The sequence below is a fragment of the Neoarthrinium moseri genome, assembly GCF_022829205.1.
Source record: "Neoarthrinium moseri strain CBS 164.80 chromosome Unknown scaffold9_Wmoseri_CBS_16480, whole genome shotgun sequence".
Taxonomy (NCBI): domain Eukaryota; kingdom Fungi; phylum Ascomycota; class Sordariomycetes; order Amphisphaeriales; family Apiosporaceae; genus Neoarthrinium; species Neoarthrinium moseri.
The window spans coordinates 648,020-665,815 of NW_026055123.1; the positions used below are offsets into that span (position 1 = coordinate 648,020).

Genomic DNA, 17,796 nt, shown 5'->3' on the forward strand with positions numbered 1-17,796 from the left:
GGAGCATTGATCCAGCCAGTGCTGGTCTTGACAATAGGCGGGAGAAAACACCGAGGGCCCACGAGTCTATATGGTAGTCGTTTAGGGAAAGAATGCAGTACTCGGTCATATGGCCGCGTGTCGACATGACAAATCACAGACAACGGACAGCAAGACCAAAGCACGATATTGGTGAAAATAAAAAGACCATGAACAATATTTGTATGAGACTACGCTTCGTTGGACAGAAAGGAACGTGCAACCACGCTTATTGTTGGTTCACCATGATCAAGGTCAAAATCTTTGAGAGTGTAGACCAATTGATGTGAATCCAGCCAAAGGGCATTCCGAGTCCACCTTGGTCTTGGTGACCGCGATTCTGGTGAAGGACCCCCCATATATATCCAGCCGCAGCCTATATTCCGCACACCATTCTCAACACGTCGTTCTTTCTTAAATTGCCTTGCTTGCCTTATTTATCTTCGACAAATCATTTCGCGCTTCTAGTTCCGCATTTGCGTTAAGTTATGGAGCCTGGATTCCCGCTCGTTGGCGACCAATCCGAGAACCAGGAGCAACATATGGTTCTCTTCGTAGCTCCTGGCACAAGTGGCACCACTTGGTTATCGCTACTTCCCATTGACCAGACCCAGGATGGAGAGCAGGTGTTCAACCAGCTTAACATATTCCTCAAGTCCGATGACTTCAAGGCCAGCCCCGCAAAGTCGATGGGAATGTTTGGCAAACTCTTTTTCAAAGAGGTACTCAGTATTGGGGCATTATCAGAGGTATGTCTGTCGGACAAGTATCGCTTCTGTGAGGTTGTTACTGAACGTTCGGTTAGGTTCGCCTAGCCGATTATGCAGCTACAATGAGCGAAGTCCTTGTATCCGATTCCTCGCCCTCTACGGAGCTGACATCAGCCCGACGCCGCCCTCAGCTCCTTCGCGGGGGCCGACCTTTTGTTGAGCTTTACCCACATCTGATATTGGGTTCCCCAGAAGGAAAAGGGCTCATACTCCAATACGTCTTGAAGAAAGTTGTGGTTATGATTGCATTTATCACCACCCTATTTGCATGGTGCCTTGTTGGTACTGCTGTTGGCGTCACGATGAACAGTTTCCAAATAGGCGTACAAGTCGCTGGCATTGGTGCTGGTATCACCGCGGTGCTTACCCCCTTGGTAGCTTTAATGATGCATCACTGAATATGGAGAACTACTGTATATGGGCGGCGGTTTCTATTTATTTGCCTTTGTCTTTGGGTAATCCGCCTGTACTGAGATGCAGTTACACCATGCCGACGTCCTTGAAACCATTTAGTGCTCGGGATGGAAGTCATGGTAACTTGTTAATCGATATTGGTTCTGGTTACAAGAAAACTGCAATAAATAGGGACCTAACAGTGAAATCACATACTACGTATCCATTGATTGGAGTGTATAACCCATCTGAAAGGTATCATCCGGCCGCAGATCCTGTTCTGTAAAGACGACTAATGCCTAGTATTTGATCATTCGCCCGTTTTGTGACATTGCTAGCCCGAGAAGATATGGCTGCAGTCTTGTCAGGAGCTCTGACAGACGTTCAACTCCCTCAAGGGTCATATGAGCAATGGGACCACGGGGGTAGCATTGAATCAGACCGCGTTCCCCTTTGGATTCATAGGAGAGGTCTGCTCAAGACGACGACGTTATATTCGAAGGGCAAACATTCACTAGGCATGATGGGACTCTGGCCTGTGCAAGCCGAGTTCGGTCGTTGGAGAGCGAGTGAATATATGTCAGGCGCGGGTTTTGCTTGCCCTTATGGTATTCGAGCACCATCACCTAGGATCTATCTGTCCGGGTTGAAGAAATCAAACAAATGTATAGTTTCTACGCTTGTCGCTTTAAGCTCGTAGCTGCTGCGGTTGGGATGGAAGCCAGTGCCAGCCTAATCCTCTGGCTGGAGGAAGTATGGTGTCCGCGGCTGAGGTTCGACAGAAGTTTCTCCACGCCGGCCGCGGCTTGTAGTCTGCAAATTGCTTTCGCATCTGCTTTGATGGTTCACATGCGACTCGCTTGCGTAGAATGGGCAACTTGACCCAGCCATGGAACACATTGCCGTTTGTCGAGCCTGGGTTGCCATGAGCTGAGCCTTAAGGGAGGATGCCAAGCCGGGAGGAGGCAGCTTATCGAGGAGATTTCGCGGGAGAAGTCACTATAGTCCATGCTAGGGACGAGGATCACCGACTCGATTTGACTCTCATCATACCAGTACCAGCCACTGGAACGGTTTCCGATGTCGTAGTCTACTGCTGTGACCCAGTCTCGCTTGCTTTAGTGCGTACCAGTACTTCGTACGTCCTTGGACCTGCGCGATCGGCGCTAAAGCCGCACTTAACTGCAGACCCTGGACCAGCATCCATGGATGTCGGTTACAGAGGGTGGCATTAACGAGCATCCAATCCAACTTGGCTGTCCAGCGTCCAAAACCTGAACCCTCATTTGCAACTGTAGTGCAAGAACGGCCACACAGTCGCTAGATGTATACCAAGTTAACGCCACTCAAGATGGCAATACAGTTGCAAGGGCAGCCTGTGAGTAGTGATTAACAGCCATGCCTAAGTGCCCCCATCCTCTGCAGAATTGGGATCTAATTAGTATTTTCTGCTCTACATACCTCTGTACTGAGGCAGGTAATCGCAAATGGTTCTATTCCTGCATAACCCCACGCATTCATGATCCAACTAGTGGGCACTCGACGCAGTGGGCCGATTGTCCGAGCTCGACTGCGTTGGCACATCAAGAGCACGACACTCGAAGGGTACAACCAGCCAGCTCCATCGAGTTTGACTGCCGCCCACTCCCACTTAGAAATCTGCGTCCGGTATCGCGACCATCTTCCCTCATCACTTCCAGTCGTTAGTGTTTTCAACACCACCCCGAAGTCCCAACTCAACCCCTCCTCCTTTTCTCAGGACAGGCTGCAGTGCTGCGCCGCCTCCTTAGGCGCTAGGCACAATTACCCTAAGTTACTGTGACGCTAGCGGCTCACGCCAACCCCTGGAAGATTTGATAGGCAGAAGTCCCATCTTCAAACCCCCCAAAATTGCATTCTCTTGATCACTACACCGTACAACCTAGGTGGTGGCAATGGACCCGAGAGCCGGAAGACGTCGTAACTTCCATGACAGTAATGTTGCCAAAGGCGTTGTTGCGGTCAATGGTCGTGACACAACCGGTGTCAAGTTTGTCTGTGGGTTTCCTTCTCGGCAGACCTCCCGACGCCTTCTGGCCTTTGGACGCTAATGGATCTTACAGACGAGTCTCTTTTCCCAGCGTCCGTGTTACTTTGTTTTTCAGTATTTTTGAAGGACGGGCAACTTGCAGATGGCCGCAAAACCGTGCAACCCCGTCCTTCAGAGGAGGAGGCTTCCTACTTCCTGATGCCATACTCAGAGTGGGCCCCTGAACGGTTTAGAGGCAGTATTCGCTCTGAAAGTGTTGTCAATCACTCCTTGATGATCTTGAGTGGCCTGGATAATTTCCTGCTCGGGAGTTGGGAGATTGATAAGGAAACTCATTTCATGAAAAGCCGGGCTCTTCTCGGGATGGTACCCATTTCGGATCGGCGCTGGGCCCAACAGCGACTGGATGACCCTGCAAACTTCCCTAGGGCATGCCAGCATATTGCGAATGTGGTCAACGTCTTTACATACATGAACCAGGAGCCTTTCAAATCGATGGCCCGAACTTCGTACAACAAAATCTGGGATCACATCAAGCACTTCGAGACTGCGCTCAACGCAAAACAAGCAGCCGAGCACCAGCCACATGTGCGTATCATGCCTCTTTGGGATGAATACATAAAGACACATTTCGATTTTGCCGCAGCCAGATCGCATGCTTGGATTCTCAAGCGTGTAGAGAAACTCCAAGAGGTCATCGTCGCACGTATGGGCGCAGCCACTCATGATCTGGGGCCAACGAGCTATAGCGATGAGCAGATAGCAATTGGCGATGATATGCAGGACATCTCAGAGATACTAGTCCAGGCTGATGTTGCATGTAGAATATCCACGGATGGTTTCAAGAGCGAATGGATTCCGCTCAACTCCCCTTCCCTGCCAAGGAGCAACTGGACTGGCTACAATGGGCAAACTGCCCTCTCAACGGCAGCCCTTCCCAACGATCTGGAGTCTCTCAAGACGGTCTATGGTTTTCGAATGAGGTGGTTGAACCGAGTCAAGATGATGGAGCAGACCATGCTGCCAGGCCCGTGGAGAGGCGGCACAAGCGCTCCTTCGGACATGATGTTTTCGATGCAGCAGCAGCTTGAGGCTTACCGAGACGCCCGGATGGAGCTCCGTGGGGAGCCGGCACCACTGAGGATGGAGCATTGGGTTGCAAAGATCAAAGCGAAGATTGATGATGGGGCTGATCAAGCATGGGGCTTTGTTGGGTATCGCTTATCCTACCGACACAGCCCGGAACAATGGAAAAACTTCCTTGATGCATTCAAAAAGGATGTGCAACCATGGGAACACGGTTCGACTGGCGCTCTGTGGATCAAGAGACTCTGTAGGATGCGCTGGCTTGATGGACAGGAGTTAGGGATTCCGGATGGAGATGTGGAGGCAGCTCGACGGTAAGGGTGCACTTTCCCTGGCAAATAACCTCTATTGGCTGACACATGTTTAGGCATTTCGAGACCTATCGCAAATCATCAGCTTGGATCAACGGACTCGCCCCGTCGATGTTCCTCGTTGCTGACGATTCTTCAATCGAGTCGTATCTGAATGGCGGCGTTGATTTCCTGGAACCCGGGAACACCGGTGGCTTCGTTCTGCTTACAGAAGCACAGCCCGCCCGCTCGGAGGATCGCGGCAATACAGATTCTGATTTCGATGGGACTGTTCGCGTTTTGGGCTCTCTATTGTGGGATGATGTGTATGCAGGAATGTCGGTGATGGCCCTCACACCAGAGGATCTTTGGATGATGGCCAGATTGCATCCTCTGCAACTTTACATTGGTCCCCTATCGAAAAGTCAGAAGCAACTGTTCCGAAGTTTTAACTGGATCAGAAGTCATTGTCTTAGTACGGCTCTGACATGGACAGCCAGCAAGAATGCCTGACTGGAACACAATGACCTTTGCCATGACTTTCGACAGAGCTTTCCGGCGTTTCATTGCACTGACCATTTCTGCTCAAGCATACTTTGGCGATACATTAACAAGAAACCACAAGATAGCATAGACTGCATGCATTGATACGTTAATCTTCATTCGCAGTCCCTGACATTTAGCAACAAATCCTTTCAGACGTGGGTGTACTTCTTCAAGCTGCTCTTCTTACTTTCATATAAGCTCATACAATGATTGCTTCCGCGACAAGAACTATGGCCCAACGCTTTGATGGACGTATTATTCGACAAATAGTTGGGTTTCGCGTTTACTTGAAATACTACGTATATAAGCAAGGTATTTCTATGGAGAAAAGTCATACTCACCCTCTTCAGCTACCGCGTTAGCATAGTGTCGTGTTTGTGTCAAATTGTATGAAGGGACTGCTGTGTAATTGGTGGTACAGCTTTCACTGTGTTTAGGGTTTCACGCCCAAATACATCATTTAACTGGATTGTATGCGTTGATCCTGGAAAGCTGGCTTCCTACGGCTTCGGTGACAAGAACTTTCCATGCACACCCAAACATCCAACAGAGTTGCATTTAATCCCCGTCATTTCTTTATGGCACCCACACTGATGCGCACTAATGAAACTTCGTGCCATTGGCTTCATGCATGTTCAAACCAAGCCACCTCTCCACGCAAGGATCCGCTGCGACGTCCCGAAGTATATGGCGTACAACGTGGGGCTCTTAGTGATCAAGAGGTAACACGTCCCGCGACTGTCTGCAGGGGAACAGTCATCCCAAAACATCGTCGTAATCTCCCAAATGTAAGTGGCAGATGGTATTCAACGTGAAAAGATGTAAATCGGATCGTGCCGCTTCCTTCATGTTACTTTCTCTTCTGAAACCCTGGAACAAGGCATATCCGTGGACTTGAACGTGAGAGAGTTGAAATGATTCTCCTACACCTCTATACGTTGGTATCAACATTTGCCCTTTTGACAGAGGGCTTTGGGTCATTTGAAAACAGGGACATCGCATCAAACGACCTTCCCGCTCAAGCTCAAAGGGTCAACCAGAAGGGCTTCAATGTGTTGCCAACTGTATTGCCTCCAACAGAATCTAATGCTACCACTGTATGTGTCATACAGCAACATTGCGTCTTTTGCTCACCCTAGCACAGTATTTTCTCCCACCTGGTGTGGAAAAGGCATCATGGCTAGAGAGACCATTCCACATATACGATGACGAGTTCTTATCCGTGATTGGAGAAAATCCCACATTAACCCTCATCGCTAACGCTGGCACGAATCCTTTGTTCCATGAAGCTGTCGTGTGGTATGTCTACGTTCTCGGCGTAATACTCACCAGGTCTTCTAACAATAAGCAATCAGGTATCCACCAACGGACGAAGTCTTCATCGCGCAGAATGCCGGTTCTCCAGCAGCGGGTACTGGACTGAATAAATCCAGTATCATCTCGAAAATCTCATTGGCGCAAGCAGGTCCAGTGTCTAACAAGCGAAATGCGACCGGGCTAGTCGATGTGATAACCGTCAACTCAAGCCCGATGGTCATTAACCCAAAAGGTGAGCTTTTCAGGTGGGTCCAACTACTATCCATGATCGCTGATAGACGCGCAGGCGCAACTAATTACAAAGGACAAATTCTTTACATGTCGGAAGGACAAGGTTCCAACACCACCGCTGCACTCGTCGTCATGAATCCAAGAGAGCCATATAACACTACTGGTACGGCTCATTTCTCGGGAAATGAAATCGAAATGCTGAGAAACATTCTAGTACTGGTCAACAATTACTTCGGTCGACAGTTCAATTCACTTAATGATATCGCTATCAATACTCGAAACAAAGACCTGTACTTCACAGACCCAGAATATGGCTATTTGCAAGATTTCCGTCCCGCCCCTGGTCTTCCAAACCAGGTCTACCGCTACAACGATAGCACAGGCGCGTTGACGGTGGCAGCAGACGGGTTCAATCTTCCAAATGGTCAGGAAAAGATTCTTTGATGAGTGAGAATATGGTCAATTTGCTGAAGCGTTTTTTAGGCATCGTCTTCTCCCCTGATTCAACCCACGTCTACGTGACAGACACTGGGGCCAACGGAGGTTTCTGGGGGTGGAACTTTACAGGTCCAGCCAGCATGTGGGTGGACTTGCTTCAGCGTAAAGCTACATGCTCACCACAATTCAGATATCGATTCGATGTTCAGCAAGACGGCACTTTAGAGAATAGGAAGACTTTTGCCTACATCAACTCCGGCGTTCCAGACGGTGGGTAAAAAGCTTCACTGGTGTTGACGATAGCTCACAGACTTCAGGCATTCACTGCGACTCCAAAGGAATTGTCTATGCTGGTACAGGTGACGGCATCCAAGTTTGGAACCAATCTGGAAAGCTAATAGGCAAAATTTACCTTGGGGAGACTTCAGCGAACTTCCGATTCGCTGGTCACGGCCGTATGGTGATCGCAGCGGAGCAGGATCTGTACTACGTTACACTGGCAGCTTCCGGTGCCGATTATATTGAGCACCTGTCTTAAGATTAGAGCGCGGTATTCTTGCTACTGCTTACTACGTAGGCGACAGTAAGACAATTGAGAGGCTAGTACATTGTTGCAGGGAGTTCGGAATCGTGATTGCACTCTCATGCTCTAATTCATTCTGTACATTTCTCCCGCTATAGGCTGAGCTATTTTGCGCCACTCCGACTTTGAACTAAATTAGAAGAGTGGCGCGATTCTACACCAGAATTCGTCTACTTAAAGATTATATGCACACCTATGATGAAAGCGAGTCTATGTACTCCTTCACCAAGTCCTCTGTTCGGTTATCCCTAACCAACCCCAGTCTGTCAGGGGTGCTGGGATCGAAGTCCTGTGGCCAACTCCTCAGAATTCTCTCCAACTCGGGATTCGTCTCCTCTTGTAATAGCTTGAGCTTGTCCTCACCACCGTATTTGGCCAACCCATCCATCAGTTCCTGCACAGATGCGGATATTCCCGGGAAATTGATGTGACGTATGTGCTTAGGTAGCGCATCGCTAGGCAGGTGCAGCACTCGAACCAGGTTCTCGATTGTACCACTTGGTGAGCATATGTATGACTTGAAAGCCCTGTCTTTCAAAGGAAGAACGCAGACTTGCCCGTTCATTGGCTCACGAATCATGCCAGATAGGAAGGAAGACGCAGCGTTGCTTGGCTTGCCGGGTCGTACAACCAAAGTGGGGAAACGGACGATGAATCCGTCGATGAAGCCCTTGCGATGCATGTCGTTGACAATGATCTCCGTGGAGAACTTATGCGAGCCATATGTTCCCTCCGGTGTTGGTGTCACGCTGTCCGTCACCACCGGAGGAAGAGGCTGTCCGTATACAGCTTGAGAGCTGGAGTACACAACGCGCACTCCTGGATTCGACTGCCTGAGGGCCATGAGGAGGTTCCTAACGCTGTCGATGTTGACTTTCAAGGACAAGTCAAAGTTTGCCTCCGATCCAGCTGACATAATGCCGTGGAAGATGAAGATGGCGTGCAACGGCTGAGCTGCATCTAGCAGAGTCTTCACGAAGGCCGGGTCGCAGATATCCCCCTTCAAGCAAGTTGCATTCTCAGGGTTCTTGACACCTTTGGGGACAACGGGCTCAACAATGTCGGTCATGATAACGTTGTATCCATCATTGAGGAGTCGTTTGGAGAGCATGGGGCCGATGAGGCCGCCGGCGCCCGTGACGATAATATTCTTGGATTGTGACATGATACAATTATTCCGGTGGTTTTACAAGGGACGAGTGATTTCCTCGAGATTGAAGTGATAATCTACGCAAAGTTCGGGGGTGTCGTCGGTTTAACTACACCCGTGGGCCTCGTTTCGACTTCCGGTTCACTTACACTAGAGAGAGCCTGGTGTGGGGGATGCGGAGAAGTGGGGTGTTGTGTCCTCGTCTCGGGGGCTCTTCAGTGCGGAGATGAGGGGTATCGCCAGTTCTTGTCTCGACACGAGGAACACTCGGCTTTCTTGCCGTGATGGTGGGTGCGTTACGTAGTGTCGTGATTTTAGTAGATCACAAGTGCCTGCGACATTCCGGTAACGGCTCTCAATTATTCTGAGATGCTGCGATGGCAAGTCAACATACTGTGCTTCGCACCAACGGACATTCGTCGGTCAGTGTAACCAGGAACGCGCACATGGTTGGTTTCAGACGGCTGAAGTCAGTGAAGTGTTATAGCAACGTTGCTGATAGACTCAACGAACCCGAAGCATGTGGCTATGATCAACTCTCCACCACAAATACAGGATATGTCTATATAAGCATCATAGCGAGTAAGTTGCGAAAGTGTTCACTTATAAAAAAAGATAAAGTCAAACCAACGCGAGCTCCGATAAGCGCCCATGGCTTTATTTGGTAAGCCGCCTGCGAGTATTACATTTTGAATTTCTTTGGTTTAAAGATCTTTGTTAAGTCTGCGGACCCGGTCGAGGGATTCCATGAGGAGTTGTTCGGATTTGAAAAATTAAACGGCGGCGTGCCTGTGCCAAGGCTCTATTTCGGCAAGTACTATGCAACATGAATCAACTTACATGCGGTTTCAGTCCCTTGTCGTGTACAAGCCTGTACTGAAAGATGAGCGGAAGCCAGGCTCTCAACTGAAAGCTAGCTGGAATGTTTGTCGAATCAAAAGAGGGCGTGTCGAAGATTTGGTCAATGATACAAATGAAGTCATTATTTATGTAATAGGTCGCGCCAGCCATTCCACTTAGCATCTCTGTGCTTGACTTAGCCTGCAATTGGGATAAGTTAACATCGTTTGTTTAGACTTGTTATGTCAAGATTGTACACGGCACGTATCTGGGTATTTAACCTACCTACAGAGTTCTCGGTCATTTACATGAAAACTTTACGCATGTGTGAAAATTTAATGATTAATACAATCAATGTCTATCTAGTTAATTCTTTGTATCACGAACAATATGATTTACAAAGTTTATACTGCAAAGTACGTTTGTAGGGATAAATCTAAGAGGCGCCAAGATTGCTCAGCGCAGGTCTGTAAATAGGCCCTCTGGCTTGGATGTTAGTGCGTTAAGCTAGGCTATTGCGGCTACCAGCGAACCCCACCATTGGAAATAGCCGACGGTCCCTACGCGAGAGAAGCTGCGAAGCAGCAAGAAATCTCGAAGACAACATTAAATGATACTGTGATTCATATATAATTAGTATCTTAAGGCTGAGTTGGATGCTAGGTGATCGAGTTATGGTGCTGTGGCATAACCAAGGAGACGCTCTGTTAGATCCGGCCCGCAGCGTGACATAGCGATGCGTTCGCGGCTTCGTACGAGACAACCTGAAGTGACATACGTAAGAAAGTAGTCGGCTTTAGACGGTGGCCCTGCAGAAGAAATTGGATGAGTCAACCGGTGATGGATCCACGTCGCTGGACAGTTCTGGGGCACAGCAGCACACAGCGGGACCTGAGCGGGGCAGGTTATGAATGGATTACTAGAAAGCCAGCACGTTGTGTTTCACGCCCTTGGCTTCCCCCTAACCTCGTCTTCGTGAATGTTCAATATTACCCATGGCTTGAAGAGTTCGTTGTTGGGGACTGCGGTTGCTTTATATAAAAATAGCAATATGGCCTTCATGATATGGTATGTGCCGACATTGCCATCTGGTTGCGGCAAAACGCGAAGTCGGCCCGCTGCTGATGCATATCACAGCCGCAACCAACCATGCCGATCAGGGGACGCGATAAGGCCATTGGAACATCACGCATCCTCCCAGAACATCTTTTGCGAAGACTCGAGTCTTGACTGTACAAGATGACAGGGATAAGCAAGCATATCAACACAATCTGGCGGCCCTTCTGCAGGGCCTACCTTGTTGACCACCCGAGAACCTGGCTGGCCAACTTCCGTTTTGGTGCTCACGAATCCATAGCAAAAACAGATCTCCACCCCGGCTGCGTGCACCCCGTCAGCTTACTTGTTTTGCATCACTTTCCTCTGACTGTGTCTCTTTCATGCCGCAAATGTTCTTCTAATCACAAAAATCTTCGATTGTGCCTTTCCCTTCCCAGACTATGGACGACGGATCCCACCTGATGCGTGCGCCTGCAGAGGTGCGCATGCTGATTTACGAGTATATCTTTGATGATGCAGGGACCAGCAGACTCCTGATTCGGAGCGCTGACGCTGGCAAGGTGCCCAGTACCACCGGGAGGTTGCGAAAGCGCTATCATGTCCTTGATCGGTCGATGCAAAGACGCTGCTATCAAACAACATACCGGTTGGCGTCTGAAGGCGTGCACTTCTGCGCAGCCTTGATGCGCGTGAACAGCAAGATCTATGAGGAGACGTCGCATCTTGTGTACGCCAGGCACGCATTCGACTTTGGCAGTGACATAGAGGCTGTCGAGCCGTTTCTGTCAGATCTCAGACCATCAAGCCGCTATCTCATCCAGGAAATCTCCCTATACAAGCGCGGCCCGATTCCCTTATATGAGAACGACCGTAGCGAATGGCGCAGCGTCTGTCGCTTCCTGCAAAGCAATGGAGCAATCAAGAAGCTACGGTTGGTCATCCAGGGCGGCAGACCTAGCGTGCAATGGGAAGGGCCGAAGGAGTTCACCGCCAGTGACTTCAAATTCCTCGCCGACATCAAGCACGAAAGTCTTGACTGGGTTAACGAGTTGGCCCAAGTGAAGGGGATAGAGGAACTGGAAGTCCTCCCAGACGTCCATTATTGCCCGCCACCGACCAGCACGAGCATGCTTGTTTTTGCAGCGTTTTCGGCAAGTATCGAAAAAGGACTTGCCGAGTTTCTCAAATCACAGTTGAGACTGATTTAGGTCTTAAAAGCTGAAGTACATAAGTTTTGTTTTCTGTAATTGGGCCGTTAGTGGAATTTCTATAACAAACACCCTTCAAGGTTGTTTGCGTTTAGACGCATCTCACGGCAGTTCGGTCTGAGAGCACGATTCTCCCAGTTAGCTACCATGTCTTTCCTTCCTGAGTCATTGCGCCAACTTTAATGCCAATTTACTTGAATTCTTAATGCCAGAGAGACATTATTGGGTTGTCAGCATGCCATCAAGTCGAAATTGAGATGACTATCGCTTCATGTATCGACGGGCTCTATCTCCAGGCAGAAATGAATGGGATGGTCTACGGGCCAAGTTTGAAGTTCAAGGTTTACACGTTGGCGTCCGGTTTCCGTTTCTATTTCAGGAAAAATGAAATTAAAAGGATAGGAATACGCCGGCATGGACTGCTGCTCTTATGTCTTGGCCCCATAGCCCTCGGGATACGTGGCCCGTGTTCGTCCGGTGGCCAATTGCGGAAGCTTTCATCCTTTACCGCTTTGTGCACATTCGACAGAACGCAGAGTGGCATTGTTGTATATATTAAAACACCCTGCATTACCTGGTGGAGTCCATCTTAACCTCACGTGTGCAACAGACCATTCTACTGTGGAGCTGATGATACATACATTTATATCGGGCGTATGTCCCAAATAAGAGGAAATACCTCAACTTCCTTGCACTGTGGATCTTGCTGTGACGAAGGCTCGACATACGTATCTTGCATCAAGTGTCCATGTCGCGCCGAAATCAAGTTAAGAAATTAACTATGTGACATGCGAATAGTGTACATTCCGCTTACTGCTTACCAGGTTTTGACGGATGCACCCCGCCCGCATATTGCCCTTCAGGGGAAAGTTCCCCGATTGGCTAAGTTTGCAAGTAACGTTTCGATAGGATTGGTGCCTTTGTTTCACTGGTGCACAGTTCGAAAGAGTCAAACCCTCTATAGAGATATTCGTTTTGCGTATTCTTCGTGTTGAAGGATTCGCAGGGGCATCAACATTTCTCAATCCTTCTGCACCAAATAGTTATCTGTACTTTCACATCAATGCTATGTGAGCTGCCCAACACCGATGCACCAACACCTCATACCTATTAAGTCAGTTCTTTGGCCATGGCGCCAGCGGCTAGCACACACCTGGCCAGTTGGTCCACGAAACCCTCAACACAGAACTTCATCGCGGGGGTAGGCGTTGCTTTCTCGGCAGGAGTCTTCACTTCACTCAATTTGCTTGGGGCTGGTGGAGCCAACCTTGAACAGTCTCACGTAATCCAGACTGCAAATGCCATTCTGTCATCGGTCTGGTTCTTCTCTGCCTGTTTCGGAGGCACGTACTTGCGATTTCTAGGGCCTGGCCTTACTATGGGTCTGGGCATCAGCACCTTCGCAATTTACGTTGGATCATTATGGTACTATGGAATCACGGGGCAAAAGGCGTTCACTTTAATCGCTGGTGCTGTCATTGGGCTTGGAGCTGGTGCTGTTTTTATCACCTCCGGCTATATCTCAGTTGCTTATTCTCGCAATCACAACAGAGGAAAGTTCGTCGCTATCCAGCAGACGTTGCAAGCGACTGGCACCATCATATGCAGCATCGTGCCGGTCATTATAAACAAAGACAATTCAATAAGAGCGACTACTCCCGCGGCTATCTATATCACCTATATAGTTATTGTCCTCGCTTCGGCTCTTCTTGCTTTCATTACACTCCGCGTGCTCACCAGGTTCATGGTATGGGACTCGATTCCACTAGCGAGACCAACAAAGGTGTTTGGACAGCGCTGAAGGGGAACATCAGAGTCTTCAAAGAGACGAAGCTCCTCCTCTTACTACCAGCATTCTTTTCTGCGGGGTCTTTTCTTATCTACCTTGGATCGGTCAACGTCTTTAACAACACGCTTCGAGCTCGCTCCTTGTTGTCATTTGTGGCACTGGTGGTTCAGATACCTTTCGGCCACCTGTTGCATCTGATTTTGGACAACTGTAAATGGTCCCGCCGCACACGTGGTCTCGCAGGTCTTTCATTTGTTGACATCCCGCTGTCAATTGCCTGGATTTGGGAAATAGTTCTTGCTAGGACTTATGACAGACACTCAGCACCAGCGCCTATTGATTGGGTTGATTCCGAGTTTGGGCTCACCATGGTCCTTTTTTGTTATGAACTGGACTGCATCGGTCCTTTGGCAATACTTGGTCCCTTGGTATATCGGTTCTTTGTCATTGACTTCGGACCGACTCAGCCATTACATTGGAGTGCAGCGTGGTTTCTTAGCTGCTGGTGAAGCAATCTGTTTCGGGATCGACGCCGCTGGCCTGAATTACCTTGCGTTTGCAGGCGTTATCTTTGCCTTCTATGCTATTGGAGTTGCTATACTGGCGTTTTTTGCCATTTTCTACATTCAGGACGATGACGATCTTCCCAAAGGGAGAACCTTCAGCCATGAGACTAAGGATGAAGGTCCATCTTCGCAGCAAAATGTCACGAATCTTACGGGCTTTGGTCAGCAGTCAACTCAAGTGGCTCAGCAAAGTTTGGGAATGATCAACAAGACATAAAACACACCATTAGGACCTGTTTGATTAAAACAAAACAAATCAGACAGTTGCCAGCCAGATGGTTGCATTTTCTGCTTTCCCAGCAATACGATTGGCTCATTGCCTTATTCAACCACACCATTCACCAATTCACGCAACACACTTGCAAGACCACTTTTGAGAATCAATTGATCTATAAGCAAAAGTTAACCTGAGGTGCTAAACTAATCTACCCCGTTTGAGAGTTCAAAGGGACCACTTTGTACCACACTGTCTCTAGTGAGTTCTGCAGACTAGGCTTATATGCGGGTTAAACCCCTTTAATTTTGCATGAACCTTTCCAAAAAGTCGAATGCATCCGCAAGGTTGTCACAGACAAAGTCTGGGCAATGTTTGCGGAGCTCGTCAATGTCATAATTTCCAGTAGCGACGGCTAGTATCTTGCAGCCCACTTTCTTGGCACAATTGATGTCGATCGGGGTGTCTCCAATCAGCAAGATCTGTTTTGGTGGTATTGGTGTTGAGTGGCGGCCTTCCATTTTCCCTACAGCGTTTTGGTAGAGCATTAACCGAGATGGACACGTATCTCCGAAGGATGATATCCCCTGATCGAACATTTTAGTGGATAACCCACAGCTTTGAATCTTCAGCTCCGTGTTTGCTTGCGCATTCCCGGTCAAGAGTCCGATATTGATGCGATATCTACCGTCCTGCTTCTGCTCCATCAGCCAGTCCAAGGCTGAAGCAATTTGACTGCACTGGGAACATGCTAGACCGGCGTCAAGCGATTGCTGTAGGTACTTTGGCCACACATCCGTCATTGTTTTCATGAGACCCCCTATCCGAGAAGCATCAATTCCGTGGTAGCGAAAGACTTCTCTTACTAACGCCATGTCGGTTTGGCCGTGAAGATTTACATGCGTGTTGTGAAGGCGAATCTCCTTTCCAGTTACATCGCTTATGCAACGATAAAATGCATCAACACTCAGGTCTTCGGCGCAGCAGATTGTTCCATCCACGTCAAAGAGAATGAATTTCCCTGTTGGTGTGGTTGATTCTGGAATGCAAGCACACGAAGCAGCTCACGTGAGCCAGTGAATGAAGTTCTCCCGTGTAGGTAGCGATGATTATCGACGATGTATCCATCCCCTGGCTGAAAATCAACGTAGTATGCGTGCTTATAGACTGCAGCTTTCAGTTTGTCCCACTTTTCTGCAAGGACGCCCGAGAGCTGGACCGAATTATCTAGGCGGAATCGGAGAATTCCTTTTGCCTCATCAAAAATTGGACGGCCTTGAAATGAGCCGTTTTCTTGACGAAAACTGCTATGCTGCGGGGAGACCACAAGGTCGTACAGGTCTGGCTCTTCAGATCTGAGATGAGAGAGGAACCGGTGTCCATCTACTAAGAGTGATTCGCCCCCCTTTAGAGCTTTGATGGACAATGCTGTCATCAGAATACGAGGTGGCAGCTCCCAGCCACTTCTATCTGTGTGGAAGAAGAGTTCTGCAAAGCTCCTGTCAGATCTCCTACGGTAGAGGATTTCTGGAAGACAACGTACCTTCTGAGCTGTATCCTTTGCTACTATAGGTCTTACCGTTCAGGGCTGGTTCGCACCTGATACGGCTTATGACCCCACGGCCAGATGCATTTCGAGGCGCAACAGGGCTACCCATATTCTTGGCGATATTCAGAAGCGAGGACTCATCACAACCTTTGCAGAAGGCAACACCATTGCGGTAAAAAGAATCGCATATTGAGTCAAAGTCGCCGGCGTCGTGGAATACCGGTGCTGAAACGGGGCATTAGGTTAGTCACTTAGTAAAAAGGTTGTGAACAAGGCTTACACAAGCAGCCAAGACCGCACATTGAAGTCTCCATCGTTTAAAGTGCGGTATATTCAGAATTACGGTTTCGATGTTGTATAGGGGCTGGGTCTGGCTAGAAAAAGATCTCGACAAGAGGAAACGGTATGACAATTTATATCTATGCACTGGCTGACCACCTCTGCTTGCGGGAGAACGTGCGAGAAGGAGACATGGATGCACCAGGGTGCTGCTCTAGGGTTGCCTTGTGTACACAAGACTGAATTCCAGAAAACCTCAACAGGTAGGCACCTGGCAGTGATATCTTGCGGAACTTGAATCCACCTCCCGTTACGACCAATAGTGACACATTATTCCCTCAATTTTATGTTGAATTTTTCTCTATTTGTTCTTTTTGGTGCTAGGTGCGAGACAAACCCATCAAGACCGTGAATTTCCTACAACATTCTTCAAATCGTTACGTCTTACATCAACAGCGTCACCTGGAACAAATTTTAAGCCAAGTTGATTCGGTAAGCTTCGGTAAGTCTATGCCTCCTTATCACGATGTGATTTACTTGGAAGCGGACCGTTATAGCCAGGGTCGGCTACACCCGTCCGTCTCTGCAGCCCGCGTGGGGCGGGGAATCCCATAGAATTGTCCCAACCCTGAACCTGAGCGGCACCGAGTTACGAAGCGTGTACGCGACAGTTGTAGAGTCGAGCAATTGGGTTGTAAACAATGCCCCATCACGTTTACGTGATCAACACAAGTGTAACTGCATAGATCGGGCTGCAGATGTTCCATCTGGCTGGTGCTACATGCGAGATGTCGATCCAAGACTGCACAACGTGACGCCGTACGTGAGCCTCGTATGCATGTCAGCTATGCCAATGGCGTATCACTGAATTAAGTACCGCATGATATGATTACAAAACCCTGTAATCAGTCTGTAGAAGGGCTTGTACACGGCTTTGAATACCGAAACGAGGCCCTCTCCTACTTACAGCTTCTTGTGCGTCGTACGACACTCTCCTGATGCTGATCCCCGTCCTGAGGCCAAAATTGAGGTATCCACACTGTGATACGAGTCAAAATGTGACGCAAGACTGGCGGCTGCTTCGGCGAATTTACCAACTTTCGTATATGCTGTACTACAGCTCTTAAACCCCGGTTCCGCCACTTTCTGTTGTGTGCACCAGGTCGTCCGATGCAGAGCGCGGAACACACTAAGAACTTGCAGGGGGTATCGGAGCGTTCGTGTGGTCAAACCAACGACTTATACTGCTATAATCATATCCTAACACTGCACGCAGTAAGCAAACGGCTGACTAATCTGAGAGTAAGCAATAGCACATCTACCCATCATTCATAACGACACGAGAGTTAGAGGGAAAACTTAGGCCTCCCAAAAATGTCGCATATGGTGTTGGCTCAGTGGCGGTTTCGCCTGTGGAGACCGGTGTAGGCTCTGGGCAATG

At 48.8% G+C, this 17,796-nt stretch overlaps 7 protein-coding genes across 7 annotated transcripts; 5 read left to right on the forward strand and 2 right to left on the reverse strand.

Annotated features, from left to right (window-relative positions):
* Nucleotides 1-506: 506 nt before the first annotated feature.
* Nucleotides 507-1,186, forward strand: JN550_003804 (uncharacterized protein; the record flags this gene model as incomplete). The annotated part of the gene is made up of 2 exons (XM_049315249.1): nucleotides 507-767; nucleotides 824-1,186. The coding sequence occupies 2 exons, from the start codon at nucleotides 507-509 to the stop codon at nucleotides 1,184-1,186; spliced, it is 624 nt and encodes a 207-aa protein (XP_049174374.1).
* A 1,929-nt stretch (nucleotides 1,187-3,115) lies between these two features.
* Nucleotides 3,116-5,099, forward strand: JN550_003805 (uncharacterized protein; the record flags this gene model as incomplete). The annotated part of the gene is made up of 3 exons (XM_049315250.1): nucleotides 3,116-3,218; nucleotides 3,284-4,610; nucleotides 4,664-5,099. The coding sequence occupies 3 exons, from the start codon at nucleotides 3,116-3,118 to the stop codon at nucleotides 5,097-5,099; spliced, it is 1,866 nt and encodes a 621-aa protein (XP_049174375.1).
* A 947-nt stretch (nucleotides 5,100-6,046) lies between these two features.
* On the forward strand, nucleotides 6,047-7,656 carry JN550_003806 (uncharacterized protein; the record flags this gene model as incomplete). Its single annotated transcript, XM_049315251.1, has 7 exons — nucleotides 6,047-6,229; nucleotides 6,277-6,431; nucleotides 6,488-6,681; nucleotides 6,736-6,843; nucleotides 6,895-7,104; nucleotides 7,164-7,388; nucleotides 7,436-7,656. The coding sequence occupies 7 exons, from the start codon at nucleotides 6,047-6,049 to the stop codon at nucleotides 7,654-7,656; spliced, it is 1,296 nt and encodes a 431-aa protein (XP_049174376.1).
* A 238-nt stretch (nucleotides 7,657-7,894) lies between these two features.
* On the reverse strand, nucleotides 7,895-8,866 carry JN550_003807 (uncharacterized protein; the record flags this gene model as incomplete). Its single annotated transcript, XM_049315252.1, has 1 exon — nucleotides 7,895-8,866. One exon carries the CDS (start codon nucleotides 8,864-8,866, stop codon nucleotides 7,895-7,897), a length of 972 nt encoding a protein of 323 aa, XP_049174377.1.
* Nucleotides 8,867-11,190: 2,324 nt separating this feature from the next.
* Nucleotides 11,191-11,958, forward strand: JN550_003808 (uncharacterized protein; the record flags this gene model as incomplete). Its single annotated transcript, XM_049315253.1, has 1 exon — nucleotides 11,191-11,958. One exon carries the CDS (start codon nucleotides 11,191-11,193, stop codon nucleotides 11,956-11,958), a length of 768 nt encoding a protein of 255 aa, XP_049174378.1.
* Nucleotides 11,959-13,087: 1,129 nt separating this feature from the next.
* Nucleotides 13,088-13,759, forward strand: JN550_003809 (uncharacterized protein; the record flags this gene model as incomplete). The annotated part of the gene is made up of 1 exon (XM_049315254.1): nucleotides 13,088-13,759. The coding sequence occupies one exon, from the start codon at nucleotides 13,088-13,090 to the stop codon at nucleotides 13,757-13,759; it is 672 nt and encodes a 223-aa protein (XP_049174379.1).
* A 1,070-nt stretch (nucleotides 13,760-14,829) lies between these two features.
* Nucleotides 14,830-16,390, reverse strand: JN550_003810 (uncharacterized protein; the record flags this gene model as incomplete). Its single annotated transcript, XM_049315255.1, has 4 exons — nucleotides 14,830-15,548; nucleotides 15,596-16,015; nucleotides 16,071-16,301; nucleotides 16,357-16,390. The coding sequence occupies 4 exons, from the start codon at nucleotides 16,388-16,390 to the stop codon at nucleotides 14,830-14,832; spliced, it is 1,404 nt and encodes a 467-aa protein (XP_049174380.1).
* Nucleotides 16,391-17,796: the final 1,406 nt, after the last annotated feature.